This window comes from Solea senegalensis, linkage group LG1 (genome assembly GCF_019176455.1).
Source record: "Solea senegalensis isolate Sse05_10M linkage group LG1, IFAPA_SoseM_1, whole genome shotgun sequence".
In the NCBI taxonomy this organism is placed as follows: domain Eukaryota; kingdom Metazoa; phylum Chordata; class Actinopteri; order Pleuronectiformes; family Soleidae; genus Solea; species Solea senegalensis.
This window is the reverse complement of record NC_058021.1, coordinates 1812602-1837901: the sequence shown is the minus strand read 5'-3', so window position 1 is coordinate 1837901 and position 25300 is coordinate 1812602. Positions and strand designations below refer to the sequence as shown.

The following is a 25300-nucleotide window of genomic DNA, read 5'->3' as shown; positions in this document are numbered from 1 at the left end:
AACCAGGTACCTCTTAAAGAGAAACAGGAAACTGACTTTTTTTAAAAAAAGCCCCGCCCTCCTCTCCGTTCGCTGCTCCCTGTCACAGCGCATACAGGCAGTTTCACGTGCGCACTTGATATCAAGTTAGAATTTAATAAACAGAGGCTGCAGTTTGGGGTATGATGTTTTAGTGTCTGTCTAATTAAAATTTTAAAAAGTGCGAATTAAATCCAAATCCTATTTGCCTGACTAATTAAAAAAGAATAAAGTGATAAGTACAGGCAACAAATATTTGTCAAAGTGATTACAAAATACTTTTATATTCCACTCAAACCCTACCACAAATACGAAGAAATCTATTTTTTAAAAAAAATGTGAATTCAAATTTGAGCACCCAAATACTTTATTTATTTATTTTAAAGAGGATTACATAGAAAAGGCATCTGCCTCATCTGTTTAGACTTTAGAAAACTCTTATTTATTGTCTTTTTATTTGCAGCCTATTCTCCAATGAATATGAATTTAAAGGTTAATTGTGTAAGATTTTAATCTAATGGAGGACTCCTTAGCTATAATAATATGTACCATACAATACAAGGCAAGTTTATTTATTTATCATGCTTCAAAAGTGCTTTACAATAAAAAGAGAAGGAGAAATAATAACATTGAAATAAAGAGGTAAAAGAAGGTGTGTGTGTGTGTGTGTGTGTGTGGAGGGCGGGGGTAAAAGGAACTAAAAGTTGCAGTTATGGCTGAGGTGCAGCAGTGGTGATCATTTTATTTTTATTCAAACGCAGTTTAAGAAAGGATGTCATTCTTCTTCGAACAGATACAGATTACAAATAGGAAGATTTATTTAATCAAAGGCTACAGAAAAACCAATGCCTTCTATTTTTAAAGAGATTAAAAACACAAAAGACCAATGTACACTGCATGTTTAACTCTGAAACAGTAGTCAAATGTTATTCAGCTTTTTCTGAAGCTATTCTATGGATAGATAATTATTGTGAACAATTGTTTTTACGTTACGACACTTTATTGTGTTGTCAGGTTTACCTACAGCAAATACAAATACAGTTAAAAAACAACAACCGAAAAACGAATTCTGCTCATCCCCAAACACTGAGCTACATTTCCATCACTTTGACAGACTCCTGTGCTGCAGGCTCGTGTTTGCAGCATGTAAACTCTGCCAGCTATGTACCCACAATGCATTGCAAAGCTATGCTAACTGCGAGCAAAGAAAAACAACAACAGGCTACTCTGCGAAGAAGGCAGCTGCATGGATAACGACAACAACAACGACGAGGATTTCACGCAATGCAATGGTATTTCCTTAAACAAAATGCGCCGTAGCTTTATAATGTGAGTACCACATGGTCTTAAGCACTCTCCGTCCGTTGAAGTTCCATTCCTTACGCTCGTTTTATAGTGGGAACTGTTTTACTGGCTAGCTAGCTAGCTGGCTAGCTATCTGCGTCTATGTTTGAGTGTCTTCCGGCAGCAACGGCGGCAGCAGCGGTGCCATGAACAGTGGACTCCCAGCTTCAGCTGCTCCGCTCGGGGGTGCCGGGATACCCAGTGTCAAAGTTAAGTTTTGCCGATACTACGCGAAAGACAAAACGTGCTTCTATGGAGACGAGTGTCAGTTCCTGCACGAGGATCCGTCCATGGCAAGCCTGCCTCTGCACGGAGGGGGCAGTAGTCCCGTGCCGTTGTCCATGGCCGGCGGTGGCGGGACGCCAGCGGGGTATTCCCTCGGAGGCTCCGCGGCAGCCTGCCCGGGTGGAGGGGGGACCGTTGTACCCAAGAAGAGCGAAGCAATGGTGCCTGCAGGTACATCGCTGGAGGGTCAGCTGTTAACTGGTGAGCGACAAATACAGCGAGGCAAGGCCTCACACGGGGGAGACTGAGTGTGACTTTACGTCTCGGCCTTGTGGGGCTGTGTTAAAAATTTAGCCCTAGGATTCACCGAGGCCTCCTCACCCCCAAAACAGCGTGTAGTGCTATTCTCCGCTAAACGTGACCCAAAAGCCACCATATGCAAATTGTGCGAACTGCTACATGAAGCTATCTTGTAAAAACCCCCCCCCCGCCATTAGTTCGTAACAACGTGCAATGTTTTCCACGCTGCTGCAACAGCTCACACAGGAGGCCTGCTGTTTTTGTAGGACAGCTGTGAGTGGGCAGAAATCCGCGACCCACCAACGTTAGGCACTGCAGCTAATAGCTAGGTAGCTAATAGCAAACCGTGCGTTAAATGTGATGTGCTGCTTTCAACTTCAACCGTGTTTACTTGCATTGGAGTTGGTGTGTTTGTCTTTGCTTGTTTTTTTATAGTTTCTGTTTTTGGGGTCTTGTTTCTTTTTTCTTAACTTCAATTAGTTAATGTTGAACCGTGAACTTTAATCTTGCTACTTCGATAAAACTTTATAATGGTTGCTAACGTTAGCGCGCTAACTCCGCGCACGGCATTGTTTTTGCGTTGTTGTTTTTTCCAACGTAAACACATTATTTGCATAATTGGCATTCACAACCGAATGAACATGAAAAACTGTCAATGTTCAATTTATGCGTACATTTTCGTATTCGTTGGTGCCAAAAGTTTGTATGTCAAGGATCGTTAGCGTCAGGCTTTAAAATTCACTTTGTACAACTGTTTACACGATTTCTTGGGATTTGCTAATCATACATATGTAGTGCTGCGGAAACGCATGCTAAAACGTTTATGGCTCTGATATTCAAAAACTCATCAGTCAATGCAGGTTTGAATTTCTGTCCTCCACAGTCCCAGGGATGGAGGGTGCAGCCCTGAGCGATGCCAGTCTCACCAACTCTTACTTCAGCAGCAGCTTCATTGGGGTCAATGGGTTTGGAAGCCCAGCAGAGTCTAAATACTCAATGATGCAGGTACAAAAGAGATGCTGTTGTTGTGGTTATTACAACCATTTGCTGTGCCGTAAGCCCTCTTTATTTGCATTGTGATCATCAAAAGCTTTATTGGATAGTAAAAACAACTGTTGTCCCATTTATTTTGTGCCCTTCTGTTGTGGTACCAAGCAAAGTTGTCCACTAGGTTGAAGCTAGACACACTGCAGTCGATTGCACCTCACCTCTGGGCAACAACAGTGGGAACAATGGGAACAACAGAAAACACCTTCAAACATACTAAGCATTACAATTTAGAGAGTTAAGCCCATTTGTGTTTCTTTTTGATGAATAATGTCAGCATGCTGCAGCGTTTACTGTGTTGCTTAGTTGCGCTGGGGTGATATCATGCCATGTATCTGATATGCTAATGCCACCTGACCCACAGGGGAAACCAAAGCCAGATCAGTGTTTTAACTGTACCATGGCAAGCTGAATTGCACTGTACTGCTTGGTGGAAATGTAGCTTAAGACTGTTTTGGAAATAGATGTCAATGTGCTTACATGGCTGTTTACATGGATGAAAATGTTGTCCATGCAGCTTGTTCTGTAAATAGTTTTCACATCATTTCATTAAACCACTAATAACTGGTGCTTACCCTTTTTGATGCTGCTCTCTCTAGCGAATGACTACCAGCAGCAGCTCTCCTAGTCTCCTTAACGATGGTGCCAAGAACTACAGCCACAGCACTCATGGTAAGACTCGGACGATGAACTCTGTAAAGCAGTAGTCAGCACTCATTCACTGATGATTGAATGCAACACTGCTGGAGTCCTTACAATCTGTTTCTTTCACAGATCCAGTGAACTCTCCGACATCCTCACTCTTCAGCGATTTTGGTGCTCTTAGCATATCCCAAAGGAGGAAGGTGAGCACACAAGCACCTGGTCTATGGTGTCCAGATTACCTAAAAGCTCAGTACAACACTATTTTCTATCGGTAGATACTTTAAACTTTAAAATAAATTTGATCAATTAATTTCCTGTCTTTGTCTTAAATCTCATCAACAGGATATGAGATCTCTCTCAATGTAATACTTTTTCCATGTACCACCAGACTCCTAACCCAGCAGCAAGTGAGTTCATTCCTAAGGGAGTTCCACGAATGGCCACCATGGCTCAGTCTAGTGTCCAGGCCTTCCCTTCGCCTCTCTTCCCACATCCTGGTATCAGCAGTTCCACAGCTACAGCTCTGGCTCCAGGTGGGTTTTCGAGACGGGGTCTATCAACTGAGAAATCAGACATCAAAAATAGAAACCTAATTTGCCCCACTTTTAATGACTCAGTTTTTATTGATTGATGATAATACTTTGTCAGACAGTTAATTCTGTAATTTTACTTGAATAACAGCTATTCTGTTTGCAAAATAACAAAAAAGCAAATAACAGTTTTTTTGTTATCTTGCTCTGAAATGTCCTTGTTCCATAAACTTGTGTATGCTCTGTCAAAACAAATTGTGTCTTATTCTCTCTTTTTTAATGCTCTTTATTCATCTAATAATTGAAGACAATACTGCATGATAATATAAATATATAAATATTCCATATTTTTTCTAGGCATGTCCTTGTCTGCGGGGTCTTCTCCTCTCCACTCCCCAAAAATTACACCGCACACCTCACCTGCCCCTCGTCGGCGTAGTCATACTCCAAACCCTGCCAACTACATGGTGCCCACCACAGCAGCCGACCAGGGTGCTCACATTATCCAAAAAGAAACTGTCGGGGGGACTACCTACTTCTACACTGACAACACCCCAGCACCAATGGCTGGGATGGTATGTGTTTGCACCTTGCATTATTCTCAGTATTATAATGAAGAAAATGTTTGTACACTAAAACTTTTTTGACCTTACATCACATTATAAACTCCAGAACATTTCAAAACCTCATTAGGGGTTTGTTTCATGACATTCATATGGCTATATCCTTCTTGTTGGTCTAAAATGTGATATTATACTAGTTTTCATTTTTCAATAAATGGGAAGCTGTGTTTTAATTTTTTTTCTGGTTTCATCACAGGTGTTTCCTACTTACCATATATATCCCCCCACTGCACCACATGTGGCTTACATGCAGCCAAAAGCAAATGCCCCATCCTTCTTCATGGCTGATGAGCTTCGACAGGTATTACTCACTTGCATTCCTTTAACCCGCCCCCAAAAAAAATATTCCCCCTAATCTCCATTTCTGAATTGCATTTCTAATGTGACTGACTCCGTTTCTCTTTCAGGAGTTGATAAACAGACATTTGATAACCATGGCCCAGATTGACCACTCGGAGAACTCGGGTAAAAGGTCTTCTCTGTTGTCATAACAAAGGGTTGTTTTTGATTTTGGTATTCAACCTGTGTGTGCTTACATTTTAAATAAAGAATTAAAAATGCACAAATAAGTTTCATATCAAATAAGAGACCATTTTGATGCTCTGTTGTTGGTGTTCACACATAATAACACAAAAGTGCAGCTGGCTTAAAGGAAAAAGACATTTTGCAGCACATTGATTTCTCCATCATTATCCATTTTCTTTTTTGATACTTTTAACAATCATAATAGCTTATTTTGAAATTTAATCTGGAGTCACCTTTAGCTCAACACAAGCATTAAAGTGTGCTTATTTTGTGAACATGATAAACAACTCGGTTCAAACACAGCGGACCAGCTACCAGAACAGAACACTGATAACACGAGAGAGCGAGTGTGATGTCAACACATTATTTCTCTGCTATATACTTTATTTATAGTTGTCTTTGTTTCCTGATTTCCTTTTTTGAGGCAGAATGTTGTATATTGGTCCTAAAAACAAATGCCATGTCTAGTTTAGAGTTGATTTCATAAAGGTGGTGTGGAAGAGTGTTAAAATGTGTGAAGTTTCTGTGTCTTAACCATGGCCCTGCACCCTGCACATTGAGTAAAGTGTGAAAGTAATTGGGACTTTTTTGCGAGTGACTAATATTATTATTGTTTTGTTTTTGCTTCTGTTTTAAAAAAGATGTACCAGGTGAGGTAGACAGCTACCACAGCCTGTTCCCCCTCGAGCCTCTCCCCCCACCCAATCGCATGCAGAAGACCAGCAACTTCAGCTACATCACCTCTTGCTACAAGGCCGTCAATAGCAAGGATGACCTGCCTTACTGCCTGAGGAGGATACATGGTAAGAAATGTTTTCAAGAAAACTGATGCAGATGCCACAAAACCAAAATATAAAAGTAGCAAGCCAACAGGGATCATTATACATTACATCCAAAGCAAACCAATATGTTCCAAATTATAATTAATACATATTTTAGGAAAGAAAACATACAATAAATGTTTACTTTATACCTTCAGACTGTCTTGAAAGCAACACATGGCACTTCCATTTAAAGTCAATAGTTTATTTTAGATTAGCAGTTGAGGACATGTGATGTCTCTTCACTTCATTTAGGAAGAAACCTGAAATGCATGCTCTGTGGCTTAATTTAATTAAGGCACAGTATGTTGTGATGGTGTCAAACATCTAATTTTCTGTTTGTTTGGCGCGTGCCTTGAAAAATGTTCTCAGGTTTCCGTCTTGTTAACACCAAGTGCATGATGCTGGTAGACATGTGGAAGAAGATCCAGCACTCAAACTCTGTAACACTGAGGGAGGTCTTCACCACCAAGGCCTTTGGAGACCACTGTAAGTGTTTGAGGGCTTCATCCATTCATTTATTACTAAATGAATTGTCAACTGTTTTGATAATTGATTCAATCTGTTAGAGTGTTTATTTGAATAATTAGTTTCTAGAATGTGAATATTTTCTTTCTCCTTGCACCATATAACAAAGAATCGATTGAAACAGATAAATTATGGTTTGTGAGAACATTGTTTCAAGGTAAAGTGTTTGCAAACATTCATATGTATGACTATTGTGACTTTAATTCTACATTTGTGTCTTGTATCTCGATAACATCTTTTATTTGTAAGGTATTTACAGTCCATTTTCATGTACAATTTTAGTAGTTTAGGCAAAAGTGCATAAATTTTGCAGCGATACAGCTATAGATATACAGTACTGTATAAAAGTCGTAGGGCACCACCAGCTCTGTTGTTTTTGTCTGTCAAATTCTAAAGACTAATTAAAGCATTTTTTTTCTCCTGCATAATTTATTTAAAAATTGCATTTTACTGTACGATGATAATAGCCTTGTTAAAACATGTTAAACATGTTGATGATTGCACAGTAGTAGGTATAATGTCTACCACTCAAACATGGTGGTCTTAAGTTTGCATTTAATTGGATCATTGTTCAAGGTTTGTCTTTGAAGCCCTCAAAAGTTACCAGGAGGGGTGAAGAACCCCAACAACTTGTAGAACAAATTGGTCTAATTTAACTAGGTATACCATATTTAAATGTTTCTCATAATTTTTTCCTCATCTACTTTTTGCTTTAGCCCTGGTGTTTTCTTACGACTTCCATGCGGGTGCAGAGACCATGTTCAGCAGACACTTCAACGACCCAGCAGCAGACTCGTACTTTACCAAGAGGAAGTGGGGTAAGTTGGTCTTGCCTCCCATCTGCTCTCGCATTGAAATCGAGCCAGCATCATTTCAGCACCAAAGCACAACATACAGTTGAAACCAGAGGTTTACATACACTATAGGAAAAAGACACATATGCTTTTTTTCTCACTGTCTGACATGAAATCAGACATTCACTTTTCCTGTTTTAGGTCCATTAGGATTACCAAAATTATTTCTATTTGCTAAATGCCAGAATAATAAGAGAAGGATTTTTTTTAGACAATTTTTTATTACTTTCTTCAAAGTCAGACGTTTACATACACTAAGACTATTATGCCTTTAAACAATTTGGGAAAGCCCAAATGAAGATGTCATGTCTTTGGAAGCTTCTGATAGGTTTATTGACAACATTTGAGTTAATTAGAGACATACCTGAAACGCACTGCTTCTTTGTGTAACATGGGAAAGTCAAAAGAAATCAGCCAAGATATCAGGAAGAGAATTGTGGACTTGCACAAGTCTGGTTCATCCTTGGGCGCAATTTCCAGATTGATTCAGAAGCCGTATGCTTCGGGTGATTGTCCATTTGGAAGACCCATTTGCGCCCAAGCTTCAACTTCCTGGCTGATGTCTTGAGGTGTTGCTTCAGTATTTCAACATAATGTTGTTTCCTCATGATGCCATCTATTTTGTGAAGTGCACCAGTCCCTCCTGCAGCAAAACAACCCCACAACATGATGCTGCCACCCCCATATTTCACAGTTGGGATGGTGTTCTCAGGCTTGCAAGCTTCCCCCTTTTTCCTCCAAATGTAACGATTCTCTCCAAAATTCAGATTTCTTTTGACTTTCCCATGATGTTACACAAAGAAGCAGTGTGTTTCAGGTGTGCCTTAAAATACATCCACAGGTGTGTCTCTAATTAACTCAAATGTTGTCAATAAACTAGAAGCTTCCAAAGCTTCCAAAGACATGACATCTTCATTTGGGCAGACCTAAAACAGACCTAAAACAGGAAAAGCGATTGTCTGATTTCATGTCAGACAGTGAGAAAAGAAAGCATATGTGTCTTTTTATATAGTGTATGTTAACTTCTGGTTTCAACTGTATGTAATCTTAAAGCACTTTCTGCCTTACATAGTAAGGCAGAAACCTTACAGTATATGGAGAGAGGAGAAGAGGAACCCAATGAGCAAGCTGTATGGGGCTCAGTGGAAAGAGACAGAAGATAGAGACCAGGAGCAGATATATAACAGTTCTATAATATTACAATGTAATGTATGTATCTATACTGAGGGCATTGGTTTAGTCGGCTCAGAGGGAAGTTGTGTGCACACAGGATGTTGCCTCTCTGCTTCACACAGTTTGAGTTTGTTAATGATGTCATTACCGTCTGTCTATTTCGGTGTATTGTTGTCACATTAGATTGTGTTTACAAAATCGCCCAGTTAAGCAAAGACACATTACCCAAGACGTCTAAATGCCTGAAACTACTTCCACGGATGTCAAAGGTGAATGTAAATGCTTGGAAGTCTGGGAAGCACATTAGTTTGACAGTTGGCGTTCATGTGTCTATGCATGAGAGACGGGGGGGGCTTGGAGGAAACTGTGGCTGAAACTGATCCTAGGGCAGGTGCTGTATGCAGCAATGTAAACAGAGGAAGCAAAACTATTCAGACCCAAGGCTTTGTCTGGCCAGTACCAAACGCACAAACCAAACCATAATGCGTGAATATTATAGTAACAAGGCGTTTTCAAATTGTGTTTAGGGGAACAGCATTTTAGATGCTCTGGTGTGATGTTGTGGCTTTGGTTGTGTAGAACACACCCTGACACGATTGCCGTTGCAAAATTTCACAACTTCATGTCGGCTGCAATAGTTATAGCCTTTAACAAGTAATGCAAAGTTCTGCATGTAAGAGTAAACAACATGATGTCTGGAATTGCCAGTGAGTTGGATTTTCTTGTCACTTATTCTGTTAATTCAAATGCTGAAATAATATCATTCATCGTTAATATTTCATCATTTCTGATTATATAAAGAGCATATCATTTGTTTTAATTTAATCAGTAGAAAATAACTGACACAGTTATTGATGAGAAAAAATTAGGTGAAGTCAGATGTAAGGAGTTTTATTTGTCAGATGCACAGAGACACAGATGAAAACATGCAGTGAGTTGAGGGGGCTGCCCTTTTTGTTATTGTACATACAGAATAAAAAAAAACAAAAAAAATGTCCAGCCCCAAGGTTGGCTAAGATTAGTGTTTCTTAATGACATCACAGACAGTTTGTCTGTGAAGATAATGTTACCAAGCCAGTTTGTGACAGTTTTAGGTTTGGTGTGATATTGATAATTATCGCTATAAAATGTCAAATAATAAAAGTTGAAGAAACCAGTTAACACTTGTCTCATAGTATGTTGGCACAGTTACTGCGATATATATTGTTATTGGATTATTTCCTAATCGTGGTTTAGGGCTGTGGTGAATCAGCATGTCACTGTTTTCAGGACAACATGAGCCTCCACCACCACGGCAGCATGCGGGTCTCCTCCCAGAATCCCTGATCTGGGCCTACATCGTCCAGCTCAGCTCTGCCCTGCGCACCATTCACACTGCGGGTCTGGCCTGCCGTGTCATGGACCCCAGCAAGATTCTCATCACTGGCAAAACCAGGTATAACTCACGCAGACACGCACGCAGACACGCACGCACACACACACACACACACACACACACACACACATACACATACACATACACATATAAAAGAGCAGAGAGAGACGACCTGACATGAATGTTGTTGATCAGCTCCTTTCTGTCACACATAGTCATAAAAGGTTTCAGAAAATGTAGATAAGACTGTTCCGCTTTTAATACATTTTCGGTAAACGGTGTTTTCAGTAGAGGCTTCCTTTTTTTTTTCTTTTCTTTTTTTAAACACATGCACAAAACTAACAGTAATGTTCTCTTATCTCTGGAGGTTACGGGTGAACTGCGTTGGAGTGTTTGACGTTTTAACGTTTGATAACAGTCAGACCAATCATCTTGCCCTAATGCCACAGTACCAGGTATGATGTTGCTAGTCGTGCAACCTATGCAAATGGAGAGAGTCATATGTTATACGCTGATATGTGGTGAATTATTCTTCATAATAGGAAGTTAGATCATTAACAGGTATGTATTTTTTGTGGTGTGCCTCCCCCCGCTGTAGCAAGCAGACCTAGTGTCACTGGGCAAGGTGGTGCTGGCGTTGGCGTGTAACTCCCTGGCTGGCATTCAAAGGGAGAATCTGCAGAAGGCCATGGAGCTTGTGTCAATCAACTACTCTTCAGACCTCAAGAACCTCATTCTGTAAGAAACCTGAATGACACACAATCCGTTGTCCATTTTAGAAGAATCTGTCTGATAACACTGGAATCTGAGTGGCCAATATGAGTGTACAGGCTACATCATGGTTTTACAACTGTCGTTTTGCATTTAGTGTACATTTAATAAGATTTTATTTCAAACCTAATCTATACTTTTTCTATTTAGATTAGCCTGAAACTGACAGTAAAATTAGGACTGGGACAATATGACTTTGTCACGATTTAACCTGCTTGAATTATACATTTCTTGAGTCAGGAGTCATCTTTCCAAAATCAATGCACATCACGTGGCACACACTTATCTAAAATGAATGTGGACAGTGGTACAGACACCACACAATGTTTTTTTTTTTGTTCAGGTCAAGATGATGATTATATTTTTTTAACCACCTAAGTGCATTTCACCCATTTGACCTCTGGCTGTGTTTTTGTTTGTGCAGGTATCTGCTGACTGAACAGTCTCGCCTGCGCAGTGTCAATGACATTATGCCAATGATTGGAGCGCGGTTCTACACGCAACTAGATGCATCGCAGATGAGGAACGATGTAATTGAGGAGGACCTGGCCAAGGTATAAGTAGGGAGCTACAGGATAGTTCAAGAACACTTACACATGCTGTTTGTGCCTCAACTCGGTACTAGACTGAAACCATGCATGACCAAGTCCTGTTCTTGTCAGGCTGGTGATTAGATGATGGTCAGAAATAGGGCCTTGGTTTAGTTGGCTTTGAGGGAAGTTGTGTGTACGCAGGAGGTTGCATGATATATCAGAGTCTCACTTTGAATTTAGTTTACCAGTGTTGGTGTAAATGAGGCCGACTGACCCTCACCTCATTTTTTTTTTCTAATTTATATTCTTACTTCCTCTTAGCTCCCCGAATCTGCTCACTTCCACCAAACCAAACATTTGATAGTGAATGCAAATGCATATGCACACTTTTCTACCTCTTTATATTTTCCAGCAGGTCTTATATCAAACAAATGCACATTTTAAAATTGTGTTGAGGTACATGTCTGGGAATGAACCTCTTGTTTTATTTCTTCAGAGAAGTGGGTTTTCAAGAATAAGGAAGTTTCTATTGAAACTGCCTGTGATCTGTTGATACCTGTGCTGGTGGTGATGGTGTAACCGTTTCCTGTGTATTAGACAGTCACTACTGTATGTGTTAGTTGAATATGTGGCGACACACACAGAGTAGTGACAGTATTCTTTACTTGCTCATTGTGCCTATTTGTTGATGAAAGCATCATTTATATAAAACATTTTTATTGCGTTTAATGTGAGCAGTGGCATAGGCTGGATTTCTTGTCATGTGTTGTAGGGCGTCGAGGCTCCATCATTTCAGTGCCACTGTTGTGCAAAGCTGCAGTGTTTGCCAGATTTCCCTATATTCTTATATACTGTATATCCAGTTGTATACTTTATAATTTCATGCAGCAAAGCTTGTTTGTAGGGTTTGTTCCTAAATACAGGCCAAAGGATGCAAACACATTCCGTCCGAATCATTTTACATCCACTGGTCCACAAAACATGTCACAAGGTGAGATGAGATAATAAGGGGAATAAATGAGATCTGCTGAGATGAAAGGTGAGCTTTAACTTGTTGACAGTCTCCTAAGATCAGAAGTGAGGAGCATAGCCACAAGTCTCCTAAACGTTTAAATAAAAAACAAAGTAGCTAATAATGCACTTTGCCAGCTCCCTGTACCAACCTGAACAGCATTGAACATATTTTCAGATCCCTGAGCAATGCAGAGGGAATTTTAAGCAGATACAAAACGTCCACCTTTCACTGCGTTTGAAACGCCACCCTCAGGTAGTAGGCATCACTACCTGGTCATTTCACAAACCACACAAAACAGTCATACATTCCACAAGTAATCCACTCTTTAAATTACCACTTAAAAGGTAAGTGATTTTCCTGCTCGGTGGGTATGAACAGGGTCAACTTCCCTTCCCCTCGCTTCATGAGATGTTGTAACTGAACATATATTAGTTGTGTTTATTTATTCCCCCAATGTTACAGGTAGAGAACATGTAAACTCACTGAAAAACAACTTCCCTATGGTTAGATTCGAGTCTGTTAATTAATAATCACAGGTGAAATGGCATAAATCAATTAAAGAGAATGTATCAGGTTATTGAACCCGAGAGAAAATATGGTCTAGCGCAATGTGTGGTCATTTCAGTTTCAAAGAATTAAGAATTTCATGACTTAAAGTGACCTGTTTTTAGTTATTTAAAATGCTGTCTGCACAGGTTTGCTTGAAATCTAAATATCTAAATATTTGGGCCTGATGAATAAAGCTGCTGTTTGCCTATTCACCAGGAAGTGCAAAATGGCCGCCTCTTCCGCCTGTTGGCCAAGCTGGGCACCATCAATGAGCGACCAGAGTAAGTCCACTATTTCCTGAAGAATGTACGTGTAAGTGGGTGAAAGTTGTATTTCTGCGATTACAGGACTGTGTCTTGTGTTCATCAGGTTTCAGAAGGACCCGACGTGGTCGGAGACGGGCGACCGCTACCTGTTAAAGCTTTTCCGGGATCACCTGTTTCACCAGGTGACGGAGGCCGGAACGCCCTGGATCGACCTCAGCCACATCGTCTCCTGCCTCAACAAAGTCAGTCAGCTTGTTTCTCTGAGGCCACAAATTATCTTTCTTGTTCTTTTTTCACATTTGTTGTTCCTCTTTTTTTGATTTGACACTTGTTAAAGTGTGACCATTTTGTACTTAAAAAGGGCGACTCTCCTGTTATTAATATCTGCGTAACTGTGCACCCTAAAGATGATCAGAAAGCGTGCCTGAGATATTCAAGAAATAAGAGAAGCATGAAAACCTGTTGGTTATCTGTAATTCTGCCACGGATAGTTTTATGCCGCTCTTCCACCACTTGGTCCTTGGCACAGCACTTTTTTCTTTTTTTTTTTACCTGCTTCCTGGTACTTTTTTTTTTTTTAGCACCTGCTCTGGTGAGGTACCACGCGAGCTGAGCCGACACTATGCGTGACACTCTTCACAGGAAGAGTCATGAGCAAGACGTCCGAAGGCAGGAAGTAACTGAACTAATCTTTTTAATTAACTGATTCTAATGATTATGTTACACTGAAAACAAGTCACTAGTTTGTGCTGTGACAACCCCTCCTAAGTTGAGGAGGTACTATAGTTATGGAAAACCAACCGCCCCATGTCGAGTTGAGCTGTGCTGTGCCGTGCCAAGCCAAGGCGTGGCGGGACCATGTTGTGGAAAAGTGGCGTTAGTCATAAGTTTTATGTGTTTCATGTTTCATGACAACACAATTGTTTTTCGGTTTCTATCACATAACATGTGATACATGTCATTTTGATCACTTAAAATCTATTAAATTTGCAGGACCAAGAAAAGATCTTCACCCCTGTGATTTCATATTCATTTGTTTCCTCAGCTCGACGCTGGCGTTCCTGAGAAGATCAGTCTGGTTTCTCGGGACGAGAAAAGCGTCCTGGTTGTGACCTACTCTGACCTGAAGCGCTGCTTTGACAGCACCTTCCAGGAGCTTCAGGCTGCGGCCTCTGGCTCTCTGTAGCGCCCTCTTTGGGCCCGGGGTGGGACGGCCCCGACCTGGAGCACACTATTGCACTACAGCGAAGGACCAGGTTTGTGAAGACGACATCAGCAATGGCGAAAGGCAGCGAGGCAGGGCTTCGTGAACCTCAGTCACATACACTGACCCTGTCCACCAGGATGGCTTTTTCTAAAGTGTATTTTTTTTAGTTTTCCTAAACCCTGCAGCTGAAAAATCGAGAAAAACAAAAGAAAAAGGACAAATATGGAAGCTGTGACAAGACGATATGATGACATTTTTTTAGATTTGGGGAACAAAACGAGAAACAAATCGTGGTGTTTTGAACTTTTTTCCTGCTTTTAGTGTTCATTTCTTACAGTTGGGGTTTATTTTTCTGAAGAGGATGCACTAAGATTTTAATTTTTTTGTTATTTTTGTTTTGTTATTTTTATGAAAATGTGTGAGTGGCCAACAGGGTGTACAGAGAGAGCTAAAGTCACACATGGACATAAATACCAGAGCAGACTCACAATTAAAACACACAAACAAACAAAACAGAAAAAGAGATCAAGCTTTTTTACTGACTGCACCTCTCTTCCAGCTGGAGACCACACCCCTTCATTCTGATGCACTAGGAGACGGAACACACCACTCAAGGCTTTTGTTGGGGGCAGGATGGCACTTGTTTAATGAAATGGGCCGGCCCACCTTTGCCTTGGTTGTTGCCCCACAGAAAGGACAAACCACTTGGGAGGAAGGGATGGGGGTTCTTAAAACTGGAAATAAATAGATGAATCTCTGACATTTTAGTTCAGCAGACGTTGGGATATCAGGCTCGTGCGATGTGACGTGGGTGGGCTGGTGTGAAACAGGATTTGAGATTTGGAATGTGGTTTCAGTTTGCAGACGAAGAAGGGGCGTTTTTGTTTCCGACGCTGTCTACCATCTGTTTGTTACACGTGCAGCAGCCGTCTTTTGGTTAACGGACGCTCTGGTGCCGTGAGCTGCTTCATGACGGGTCATTTTGGTTTTGGATGTCCAGCACTTGTAGCCCGTGAGTTGGGCTTCTGATGAGGTGGAGCCACAACTGCCTCTTTTGTGGAATGTCCTTATTTGGTCTGTCACTCCTCCTCCTCCTGTCCCCCCTCAAGAGAAAAGTTATGCTTTTTTGTGAATTTTTCTAGCTGGTCTTTCACTTTGCTCAGCTTTTATTTTGCAGGAATGCATGATGGGAAATGGGAGGGTAATTCATATTTGTTTTGTCTCAAATTAATTATTTTATTAATCTGTGGACCAATTCCAGCAAAGGGTTTGGGGAACGGGGAAAGCGTAGAGGGGCGAGGAGACGAGGAACACCAAGAGTTGTTGTTTTGGTTGATTTGTTGTTTTTGTTTCTTCTTTTTTTTAACCATGAAATACAAACGTGCTGAGACAAAGCGGGCTGTTGCACTCGCGGGCTGTTGCACTCACTCGGACGACTAGGATTTCTCTCAGGATGACAAACGGCTGGAGGGGCCCCAGTGATTGAATGTGTTTGGCCGTCACTGGCTGCCCCCTGTCCAGTTAGATAGATGAGCTTCAGTAGAGTGGGTGGGACGTCTTCACACGGAGGTTTTTTTTTAAGGAAGTTAACAGCGTTGTGGAAATCAAGCTGTGAGGGTTTTTTTTTCACGTTGCCCTTAAGCACAAATCATATTCTGTTGATCGTGGAAGGAGTTATTGAGCAAGAGAGTTTAGTGCCAGCCGACTCGACCCCGAAAAGATATCATCAAGCTGTTTGGGAACCACTGTCTTTGATTGTTTGTCATCTTTGTCTAAGTCTGTAGATAAGAGACAACAATGAAGAGGCCGCAGTCGGTTTCACATCAAACTTTTGTATTGTGGACGTCAATGATCTGTTCTTGAGGGCAACAAACGTGCAGGGAGCCGGCTGTGTTGGATCGTGTTACTACTTCCTCTATTTTAACAAGACAGTCGAAAACATTTGGTTAATGTGGTGCTTTAGAAAAACCCTCAACACACACACACACACAGTGCAGCCCCCCAACTCGGCGTACACAATGTCAGTGCCCATATCACAATCTTCCAAATGGCCCCATCTCACCCCCACACACACGCACACTCCACTTCATATTAGTGACAACCTCCTTCTCCTCCCCAACATCATCATCATCACCACCACCTACAATCGCCATCTTAGTATGTTTTTCGCCCTTCTTCTTATGTTCATTGTCTCAAATTTTGCAATATTTGTGTGTACAGCAGTATTTTAATAAAGAATACCAAAACAGAAACACATTGTCTGTTTTTGTAGCTCTTTGCTTCCCATTATGAAATGTTTTATTTATACGGGGGTTAGAAAGTAACGTCACTATATACACAAACTATCACATCCTTCAATGATTTGTCTTATACAGGATATGTGTTCTGTTGGAGTGCTTGCATTTGGATGTTTTTGCTCTATCAGGAACTGACTTGGTTATTCACTATATGGACAAAAGTATTGGGACGCCTTAAAGTATGCAGGACTTTAATATGGAATTCGTCCTCTTTTACTGTTCTAACAGCTTCACACTTCAAGATTATTTGTTATTTTCTTTGTATAGAATCTATATAATGTGTGTCCATTTGTTCTGCACAGCATTTATGAGGTCGGGCACTGATGTTGGACGATGTTGGCTCACAATCTCCTCTGTTCCAGTTCCTCCCAAAGGTGCTCGACGGGGTTCAGGTCAGGGCTCTGTGTGGACCTGTCGACTTCTTCCACACTTCCATGTCTTTATAGTCCTTGCCACAAAGTTGGAAGCGTAGCATTGTCCAAAATGTCTTGGTATATACTGAAGATAACATCTGAATTCAATACTTCAAGCCCTTCTTTTAACCATAAGGGCCAGAAAATGTCCTGTGAGTTAGTGCTTTTGCCCATTTTTCCAGAATGACTCTCAATATCTGGCAGTTATCATTATTGTTATTATTATTATTGTTCATATTATTCACAATTTACTGCATATTGAAATACTGTTTTAACAATTAAAAATGAAAAACAAAAGGTTTTATTTAAAAATAACCCAGATTCTGTGTGTTAAATCTGAAATTTGAACACTATAAAACATTTAAAATAACATTTGCTTGACTTTTAGTCTCAATGTCCAAAAACGGGCTAAATAATGGAATCTTACGTACAGGTGTTTTTCCAACTCTCTCCTCTCTGGTAACTAAGAACCTGATTCGCTGGCTTCCTGTGACGCGCAAGTGAAATTACCGTAATAACCACACGTATTTGACGTGCAACTTCTTCCGTTTCTGAATTACAGTAATGCAAAGTACACTTGCTTACGCTTGGTGTTAAAGGGTGAACTATATACTTTTGTCCATATAGTGTAAATGAAAAGGGTTTCTTTTTTGCTCATCAAAAATAGTTAATAAGTGTAATAACACTCCATCTTATTAGGATTTACCACCACTACAACCAAGGTAGCGTTTTATCTTCAATCTTTTTTTTTTTTGGTCACCATTTCTGAAATTAACAAAATGCATATATGTATTTCCAAACCATTCGATTCCAATAAACAGACATCTGAACGGTTATTTAGCAGGTGACTTCCTTCATAACTCGACTACGGCATTCAAATAAATACAGAGGTATACGTTCTCAACACAGTAAAAAGCTAAAGGTAATATGTAACTTTAGTCCAGCATATAGTGGCTGTGGAGGAGGAACAGTTATTCCATACAGCAGTGTTCCTCTCCACAAAGCTCAGCGCATGAGGTACCAATACTTAAAGCTCTTGTGGTGAATCGATTAATACATTATTTATAAATTGTACTGTCGCGTGTTAATCAGCTCCTGGGAAAGCTTTGTGTGGGACTATGCTTGGATGATAACGGAGGTATTACTGTATACCTGCAGGTATTATAATGAGGTAGCAGATGAGGACTGCAGTGTAAAGTTAAAGTGAGTAAATAACAGCGTTTTTATATCGTCAAAGATTTGGCCAGGGAAGGAACGCTAAAGGGACGGGTAGAGGAAGACGGAATTGTAGTCTGGAGGAGGGGAGCCGCCGCCGTCGCACTCCCAGTCACGAGGCGGAAACGACGGCTCGCTGTCCCGTATGCCGACCGTGTCGTGGCGCGGGAATGGCACCTGGGTGTCGCGACACTTGAAGGTGAAAAACCTGCAAAAGTATTCACATTAATTGTCAATATATCACTGCAGCTTTAGTAGATAATAATAATAATATTGTGGCTGGCTTAAGAGGTCAGAGGTTAGAAGTCACCACCACCTGCTGAGTTTTCTGCTCTTAGTGTTGTAGTTGTTGTTATTCCACTTGATGTGGTTCAGCTCCTCAGATGGTAAAACCATCCCACTGTCGCTCTGCTGCTGCTCCTGAAGCGGTGAAGAAAACACAAGTTTGACAACATTATAGAGAGCGGAGAAACCCTACAGTTCACACAATGAGCAGGCACTCAGGCATCAGTGGAGAGAGAGAAAGAAATCTCTGACAGAAGCTGCCGAGACAGGTTGGGGTGAAAGGAAAAATGGGGGGACAGAGAAGAGGAAGGGGGGACAGAAAGGACAAGAGGGAGCTGAGGTATAGACAAAAGAGTTATACTGATCAACTTTAATTAGAGCATAATAATTATGATATGAATGATAATAACAAATGCATTCTTATATTTCCCTTAAATTATGTGTGTGGTCACATTTTGTCTGCTGTGTCCTTCAGACCTGACTGAGGGTGTGTATGTGTGTATACACCAGCAGTGCCGGGCTGTGTGGGGCATTTATCCAGTTTTCTTTGTTTTTATTTAATAGTAGAACTCACTTATGAAGCTTTTACACGGCCGCTTCTTTGCTTTTTCCCGTCGTACTCGCTGTTATTTCTCGGTGTATGTCTTTGTTATTAGCACAAATCACTTCCTGTGTGCAGTGTGGACTCTTGACATTTTGGTCTCATTCATGTCCATAAAAGCAGAAGTGTAGGTGTTTTTCTTACTTCTGACATGTCGGGCTCCTCACAGTGGAGTTCCTCAAAAGTCTGAAGTGTGGCCATCCCTCTCATGTAACTGGTGGTGGATTTAGATTCGAAACACAAGTTAGTAAGATCTCTTCTTACTCAGCTCGTTTCCTGTCGTGACCTCACACACAAACACTTGAGCGCCGTAAAGCACTGTGCTTTTATTTTATTTTGTCATGACCGTACCTCAGGTTTGTGACCGCGAGTGGCTTTTCCTCCAGATTACCGCTGTGATTTGTGTCTCCAGCCATGAAAGATCCCAGAGGAATGTAATGTTTCCCGTCCTATTGAAAAAGAAAATGAAATGAGACGCGTGCACAGAGCAATTTTTCCTCTTTTTCTATGTTTATGACATTCCTTGTACAGTACAGTTTGTCATGCACCACAACTAATGCCTTGCACGTTAATAATGCTTTTGATCATGAGCTTGAAGCCTGACCTGTTGAACCATGGCCTGCAGCAGGTCTCCCAGTGTCTCCACCAGGTTGGTGAAGGTGGGTCGATCTGAAGGAGCAGCCTCCCAACATGCCAGCATCGTGCTGTAACTGCACACACACACGTTCTATTCAATTCAATTGAATTAAATTATGTATGTATATATATATATGTATATATACAGTATATGTATATATATATATATATATATATATGTATTATATGTGCAGTACATCCACTATGTCTCACTGCACTGTCCCTGATAAATAAAGATCAACTGAGTTGAAAACACAAGACTAAACAAAAGAAAAACAAAATGTTCACCAGCTTGTGGCTGATGGCAGCAGCTAAAACATCTAAAAAAGAGAAAACGTGACTGGAATCATTAACAATCTTATTTGTCTTCCCAAAGACTTGTTCAGATAACAGCTGCACCAGTGATTGGTCGCTACTGCGAGGCCTGAAATAATAACAACAAGCTTTGACCTCTATTTCTTTTCCTGTGATCTATAGATACGTTAAATAATACGTCATAACATATGCTACTAAGGGGAAACGAACAATCTTTGAGAACATCTGGGGCCCCTTCACCGGTTTATAGAAAGAACTGACGTAACCCGTGTGGTGGAAACACCTAGTGGTGAATTCTAATGTGGCGTGTCAAAGGCCAAATTGTGTTTAAATGTCATCACTGTAACTTCTTTTCTCCCTCTTTCCAGACTTTCACCCACATGTCAGGCGTGCTGTACTCTGGCGCTCGCATCCGCGTTCCTTCCTTCAGTCGGTGGCAGAACTCTTCATCGATGTGAAGACCAGGGTAAGGGGAAGCTCCTGTTACACACACACACACACACACACACAGATAGGAGTCATTTTGTGAAAAGACTGTATCACAGATATTTCGTATAAAGTTTCATTACAATCTGAGTGTTTTTTGAGAGCAAACGAGGTAAAAGGTTCTCACCCAGAGAGAAGATCTCCCACAGCAGAATGCCATAGGACCACACGTCGCTCTGCGTGCTGAACACTTTGTCAAAAATAGACTCGGGAGACATCCACTTCAGAGGGAGACGGGCCTGTCAGAGCCAATCAGAGAGGACACAAAATATGGTGAGGGGAAAAATTGAATGTGGTCGCCTAATATCGACAGTGACTGTAGTGAGACAGAGTATTCCTTATTTATGAAAGAGTATTGTGTAAGAAAATTGAGAGAAACAGAATTCTAAGATTAAGGAAAAAGTCCAAATTCTGAGATTAATGCTGAGACTTTTTTTCTCAGAATTCTGACTTTAATCTCAGAATTCATGCTTTTTTTTATTTTGAGTGTTAGGGCCACATGTAAAAACAAATAACAGCATGAATTCTGAGATTAAAGTTAGAATTCTAAGATTAAGGAAAAAGTCAGAATTCTGACTTTAATCTCAGAATTCTGACTTAAATCTCAGAATTAATCTCAGAATTCATGCTGTTTTTTTGTTTTTTTTGTTTTTACATGTGGCCCTAATACTCTTCCGTACTTATTCATATTGAATATCAATTATTTATATTGAAACCATGCATGATTTTCCCAGTTTCAACCACATGGACGTGCACATTTGAAGTAAGATTACTATCCTGGATTATTCATTAAAATAACAAAATACTGTCACATGTCTCACAGCTGTCACATAACAAGTCAAGTTGCATTTCTACAGTGCATTTAAATAGTATTTGCCTGCTTCCTGATTTCTTATTTCTTTTTTTTGCATGTTTGTCAAACTTAAATGGTTCAGATTATGGGATATTTTGGCCTCCTTCTCTCTGTCAGACAGCTTCTGTGATTGAAGTGATCTCTCGATTCATCAGGCCTGGGGTGTGGTGAGTGGAACCACAGTTACTTCATCATCTCATCACTCAAAAACTGCATTTTGCGTTCACTTGGGTTTATCTTTGTCTAATATTTAAATTTGTTTTGTGTGACAAACATGCAAAAAAAAAAACAACAAGAAATCAGGAAGGGGCACTGTATAAGAGTTAAAAAACTGGCCTAAAAAATAAATAAGAGTGTTTCTAGTTATTGTTACTGGTGCAGTGAGGTCATTGCAATGGTCACTGACAGACAGACATTCCATGCATTTATTATCCAAGTAAAGACAGACAGACAGATGCATATATAGACGTTTGCTCACGTCTCCCTTGCGGACGTAGTCAGGATCTTTGTAGATGTCTCTGGCCAGACCAAAGTCACAGATCTTCACCACTTTATTGTCCGAGAGCAGGACATTCCTGGCTGCCAGATCTCTGTGGATACACTGTTGTGTGTGCCAAGACGACATGGGTTAATGAAATATACACATGTACATGTACCTTCTTCTCATTGCAGCTTCTCCTAAACCTAAAGCAAACCTTGCGAGAGGCCAGATACTCCATTCCACGTGCCACCTGGAAGCTGAAGGAGATGAGATCCTCCACATATAAAGGAGACACAGATGTGGGATCTAGTTGAAAATAGACGAAAGCAGGCACGGGGCATGTTTAAAAAATAAGTAAATTATTTGAAAGTATTTTTTTTTAATAAGCATTTGTCTTACCAAGGCCATTCTCCTTGTTGTTGAGGTCAAACTCTGTCGTGCTGCTGCTGCTGCTGCTGCACTGGCTCTCAGAATCACTGCTGACATAACTCTGTCCAGCTTTTCCTCCAGCAAACTGGGATACATCAAGTAACTGTTAATAATTAATTATGACAAGTAAAAGTGAGTGAAAATCAGGACAATTAATGATTCAAATGCAGCGTGGGCAGGGTTAGGGGTCTTTTGAGGTGATTTTTTTTAACCCCCCAAAAAAAGGAAATCATCAATTCAGTCATTTTTAAACCTGTGAAGAAATTAAGGAAGTAAACAACCTTCGCAAGAAGTGATAACATCTTCACACTGCACATTGCAGAAGTGACCTTTTTGAGGGTTTTTGTTTTTGTAATTCTGTGCAGCACAGAGAGATATGACACCGTTGTTTTTTTTTTTTAACCTCTCGAGTTGGGCACACGGTCATGAGAGCGTGAACTAACTAACTAACTACTGCAGGTCCTGTTTTCTATCAAACGCGGCTATCTCGACACCGTCTAGTGTAACTGCATGTGTGGACGTGTGCTGAGGCTGCTGAGGTCACCTGATTGTGCACGAATACGTCTCGCTTGCTCTTCAGGAAGGAAGAGAGATTTCCATAGCGACAGTACTCGACGATGACCATCAGTGGTCCTGCACACACACGGAAAACATCGATTGAGAAGATTAACTTTTTGTATAATGAGAGTCATTTCTTACAGTCACCGGCCATTTTATTAGGTACACACAGACAATTACATGGCATTTAGGCCTGAGGACATGGACAAGACGTCATGCTGGAGTTCAAACTGAGCATCAGATTTAAGTGAATGAACGTGGCATTATTGCTAGTACAAGACTGGGTGATCTGAGACTTTAAGACACTGCTGTTCTACTGACATTTTCATGCACAATAATCTCTAGGGTTTGCAGAGAATGGTCCCAAAATAAAGAGCAAACATCCAGTGAGCTGTTCTCTTAGCAAAAATGCTGGTTACAAGCAAAGTGTGCAGAAGAACATCTCTGAAAAGCAGGAGAGGACAACACCGGGTGCCATTTTATTAGGTGTCGTGTAATAAAATGGCAGGTGGGTGTACATTTCAGTCAATGTGGTTAGAATGTTTAGGAGTTAACTGTTTACAAATGTGTTTTTTGTGGCAAATTTACATGTTTATGAGTCATTATTGTCCTATTGTCACAGATTGTTGTAATTTGTATATTCGTGCACTTCATCTTGTTTCATGTGCTTCATTTTATTTGTTTTGTTATGTTTTTCAATGTATTATTCAAGCTCTTTGCTTGCATTTTATGTAGGAAATGTGTAAATATATAAATACAATTCAACTGACATGCTCACAATGTACAGAATAAACACACACACACCTCCAGACTTGGTGCAGGCTCCCAGTAGATTGACCACATTCAGGTGGTGACCAATGTAGTTGAGGATCTTCAGTTCAGACATCAGAGCCTTGTGCTCGCTGGCTGTAGCGCCCTCTGGTGGACAACAGGTGGAAAGCAAAAAAACAAGCGGTAGAAAATGTGTCTTTTGCTCAGGATTGTGATTGAACCTTCTATCAGAACCTCATGTTGTACCTTTGAGCATCTTCACAGCCACAGTCCTGCAGCTGTTGGCACCATCGATGCCAAACGCAGACGCTTGAATCACTTTACCAAAGGCTCCGCGGCCCAGAGGCTTCCCTGTAAGACACAGGAGGAACATGATGCTGTTGAGGAGGGGAAAAGGGAGATGTACGTTTGTGTCTGATTGAGCGACATGATTGATCAGGGAGTGCTCACACAGTAATGCAAGAACCAGTTTATTGTTCATCGAAGACTTATTATTATTATTTCTAGTTTTGTTATTGACCACTGTGAGTGACTTAAAATAGTCCAAAATCACTTAAAATCGTCATAGTATATTATGTCGTCCAAAATCACTTAAAATCATCATTGTATATTATGTCATCCAAAATCACTTAAAATCATCATTGTATATTATGCCGTCCAAAATCACTTAAAATCATCATTGTATATTATGCCGTCCAAAATCACTTAAAATCCTCATTGTATATTATGCCGTCCAAAATCACCTAAAACCGTCAATGATTATCATTTCTAGTATTGTTATTACAAATATACTGCACTACCACTGTGAGTGACTTAAAACAGTCTATTAAGAAAGTAAAGGAAGAGGGAAAGTATTATTTAACAAACAGTCAAATATTGGAAACAAAGGGTGCTACATTATTTCCTTGCCAACCGTAAAATACGACAGGAAAATATCAGGTAATTGTAACAACAACAACACTTTCTCAGAAATGGAACGTATGGAATTTCAACACGGACTTAATTATCTTTGTGGATACTTTTAAGGTAAGGGTGAATCCTTTCAGTAGCTTTTAAAAGATGGGGGAGGTGTATGTCCAGCAGGGGGCAGCATTTCCTAAGATGGTGGGTTTTCCTGTGTTTCAGCAGAACTGCTTTCAACTGACTACAATTTCAGCTGCCATGGACATCGATTCATTACTGATGGAGGTGCTCCTGCACCAAGCTACACTGATTTTGAAAGCCATGGTGTTGTACTTTGTGTGACTTGGTACATTCCACTGCTCTGCGTTGATCAATTTGGAATGTTCCACTTTTTGTTTACCAACTGGGAACTTCCACATGATGCAGGAGGAGGATGAGGAGGAGCAACTGCTCAAACGATCCACACATTTCTTAGATTTTCTGATGACAATCTGCTATTAACATCCGATCTGAGTGATCGGATCACCAGTGTTCAGATTACACCTCCTGCTGGTATTGTGATGTGACTGCTCCACTTTGTGTGTTGTCAATGCAAATGTCAGAATAGAATGTTTTCAAAAAACGTCAGCACATCGTTCGACATCAAAAAATGTCTTCATTTTGTAATTGTTTTTTTTACAAGTTTAGAACGTCAACAAGACTACTACT

General features: G+C 40.5%; 2 protein-coding genes across 3 annotated transcripts; one reads left to right on the top strand and one right to left on the bottom strand.

Moving 5' to 3' along the window:
• Positions 1–914: 914 nt before the first annotated feature.
• pan3 (poly(A) specific ribonuclease subunit PAN3) lies at positions 915–16601 on the top strand. 2 transcript variants are annotated; one of them, XM_044033089.1, is made up of 18 exons: positions 915–1848; positions 2771–2892; positions 3534–3606; positions 3709–3779; positions 3968–4112; positions 4467–4684; positions 4929–5033; positions 5140–5197; positions 5899–6060; positions 6451–6567; positions 7323–7424; positions 9903–10068; positions 10376–10463; positions 10607–10746; positions 11204–11333; positions 13093–13157; positions 13246–13384; positions 14188–16601. In XM_044033089.1, the coding sequence occupies exons 1-18, from the start codon at positions 1509–1511 to the stop codon at positions 14326–14328; spliced, it is 2382 nt and encodes a 793-aa protein (XP_043889024.1). In that variant the 5' UTR covers positions 915–1508; the 3' UTR covers positions 14329–16601. The 2 variants fall into 2 exon arrangements, with proteins under 2 accessions (XP_043889024.1, XP_043889085.1); XM_044033150.1 differs by having other exon boundaries at positions 996–1310.
• A 1041-nt stretch (positions 16602–17642) lies between these two features.
• LOC122781415 (vascular endothelial growth factor receptor 1-like) lies at positions 17643–25011 on the bottom strand. Its single transcript, XM_044045047.1, has 14 exons — positions 24993–25011; positions 23936–24040; positions 23723–23836; positions 22905–22993; positions 22331–22445; positions 22146–22237; positions 21929–22051; positions 20725–20836; positions 20492–20591; positions 19765–19870; positions 19512–19609; positions 19305–19374; positions 18591–18694; positions 17643–18482 (listed from the first exon to the last, which is right to left on the bottom strand). The coding sequence occupies exons 1-14, from the start codon at positions 25009–25011 to the stop codon at positions 18317–18319; spliced, it is 1413 nt and encodes a 470-aa protein (XP_043900982.1). The 3' UTR covers positions 17643–18316.
• Between the last annotated feature and the right edge of the window lie 289 nt (positions 25012–25300).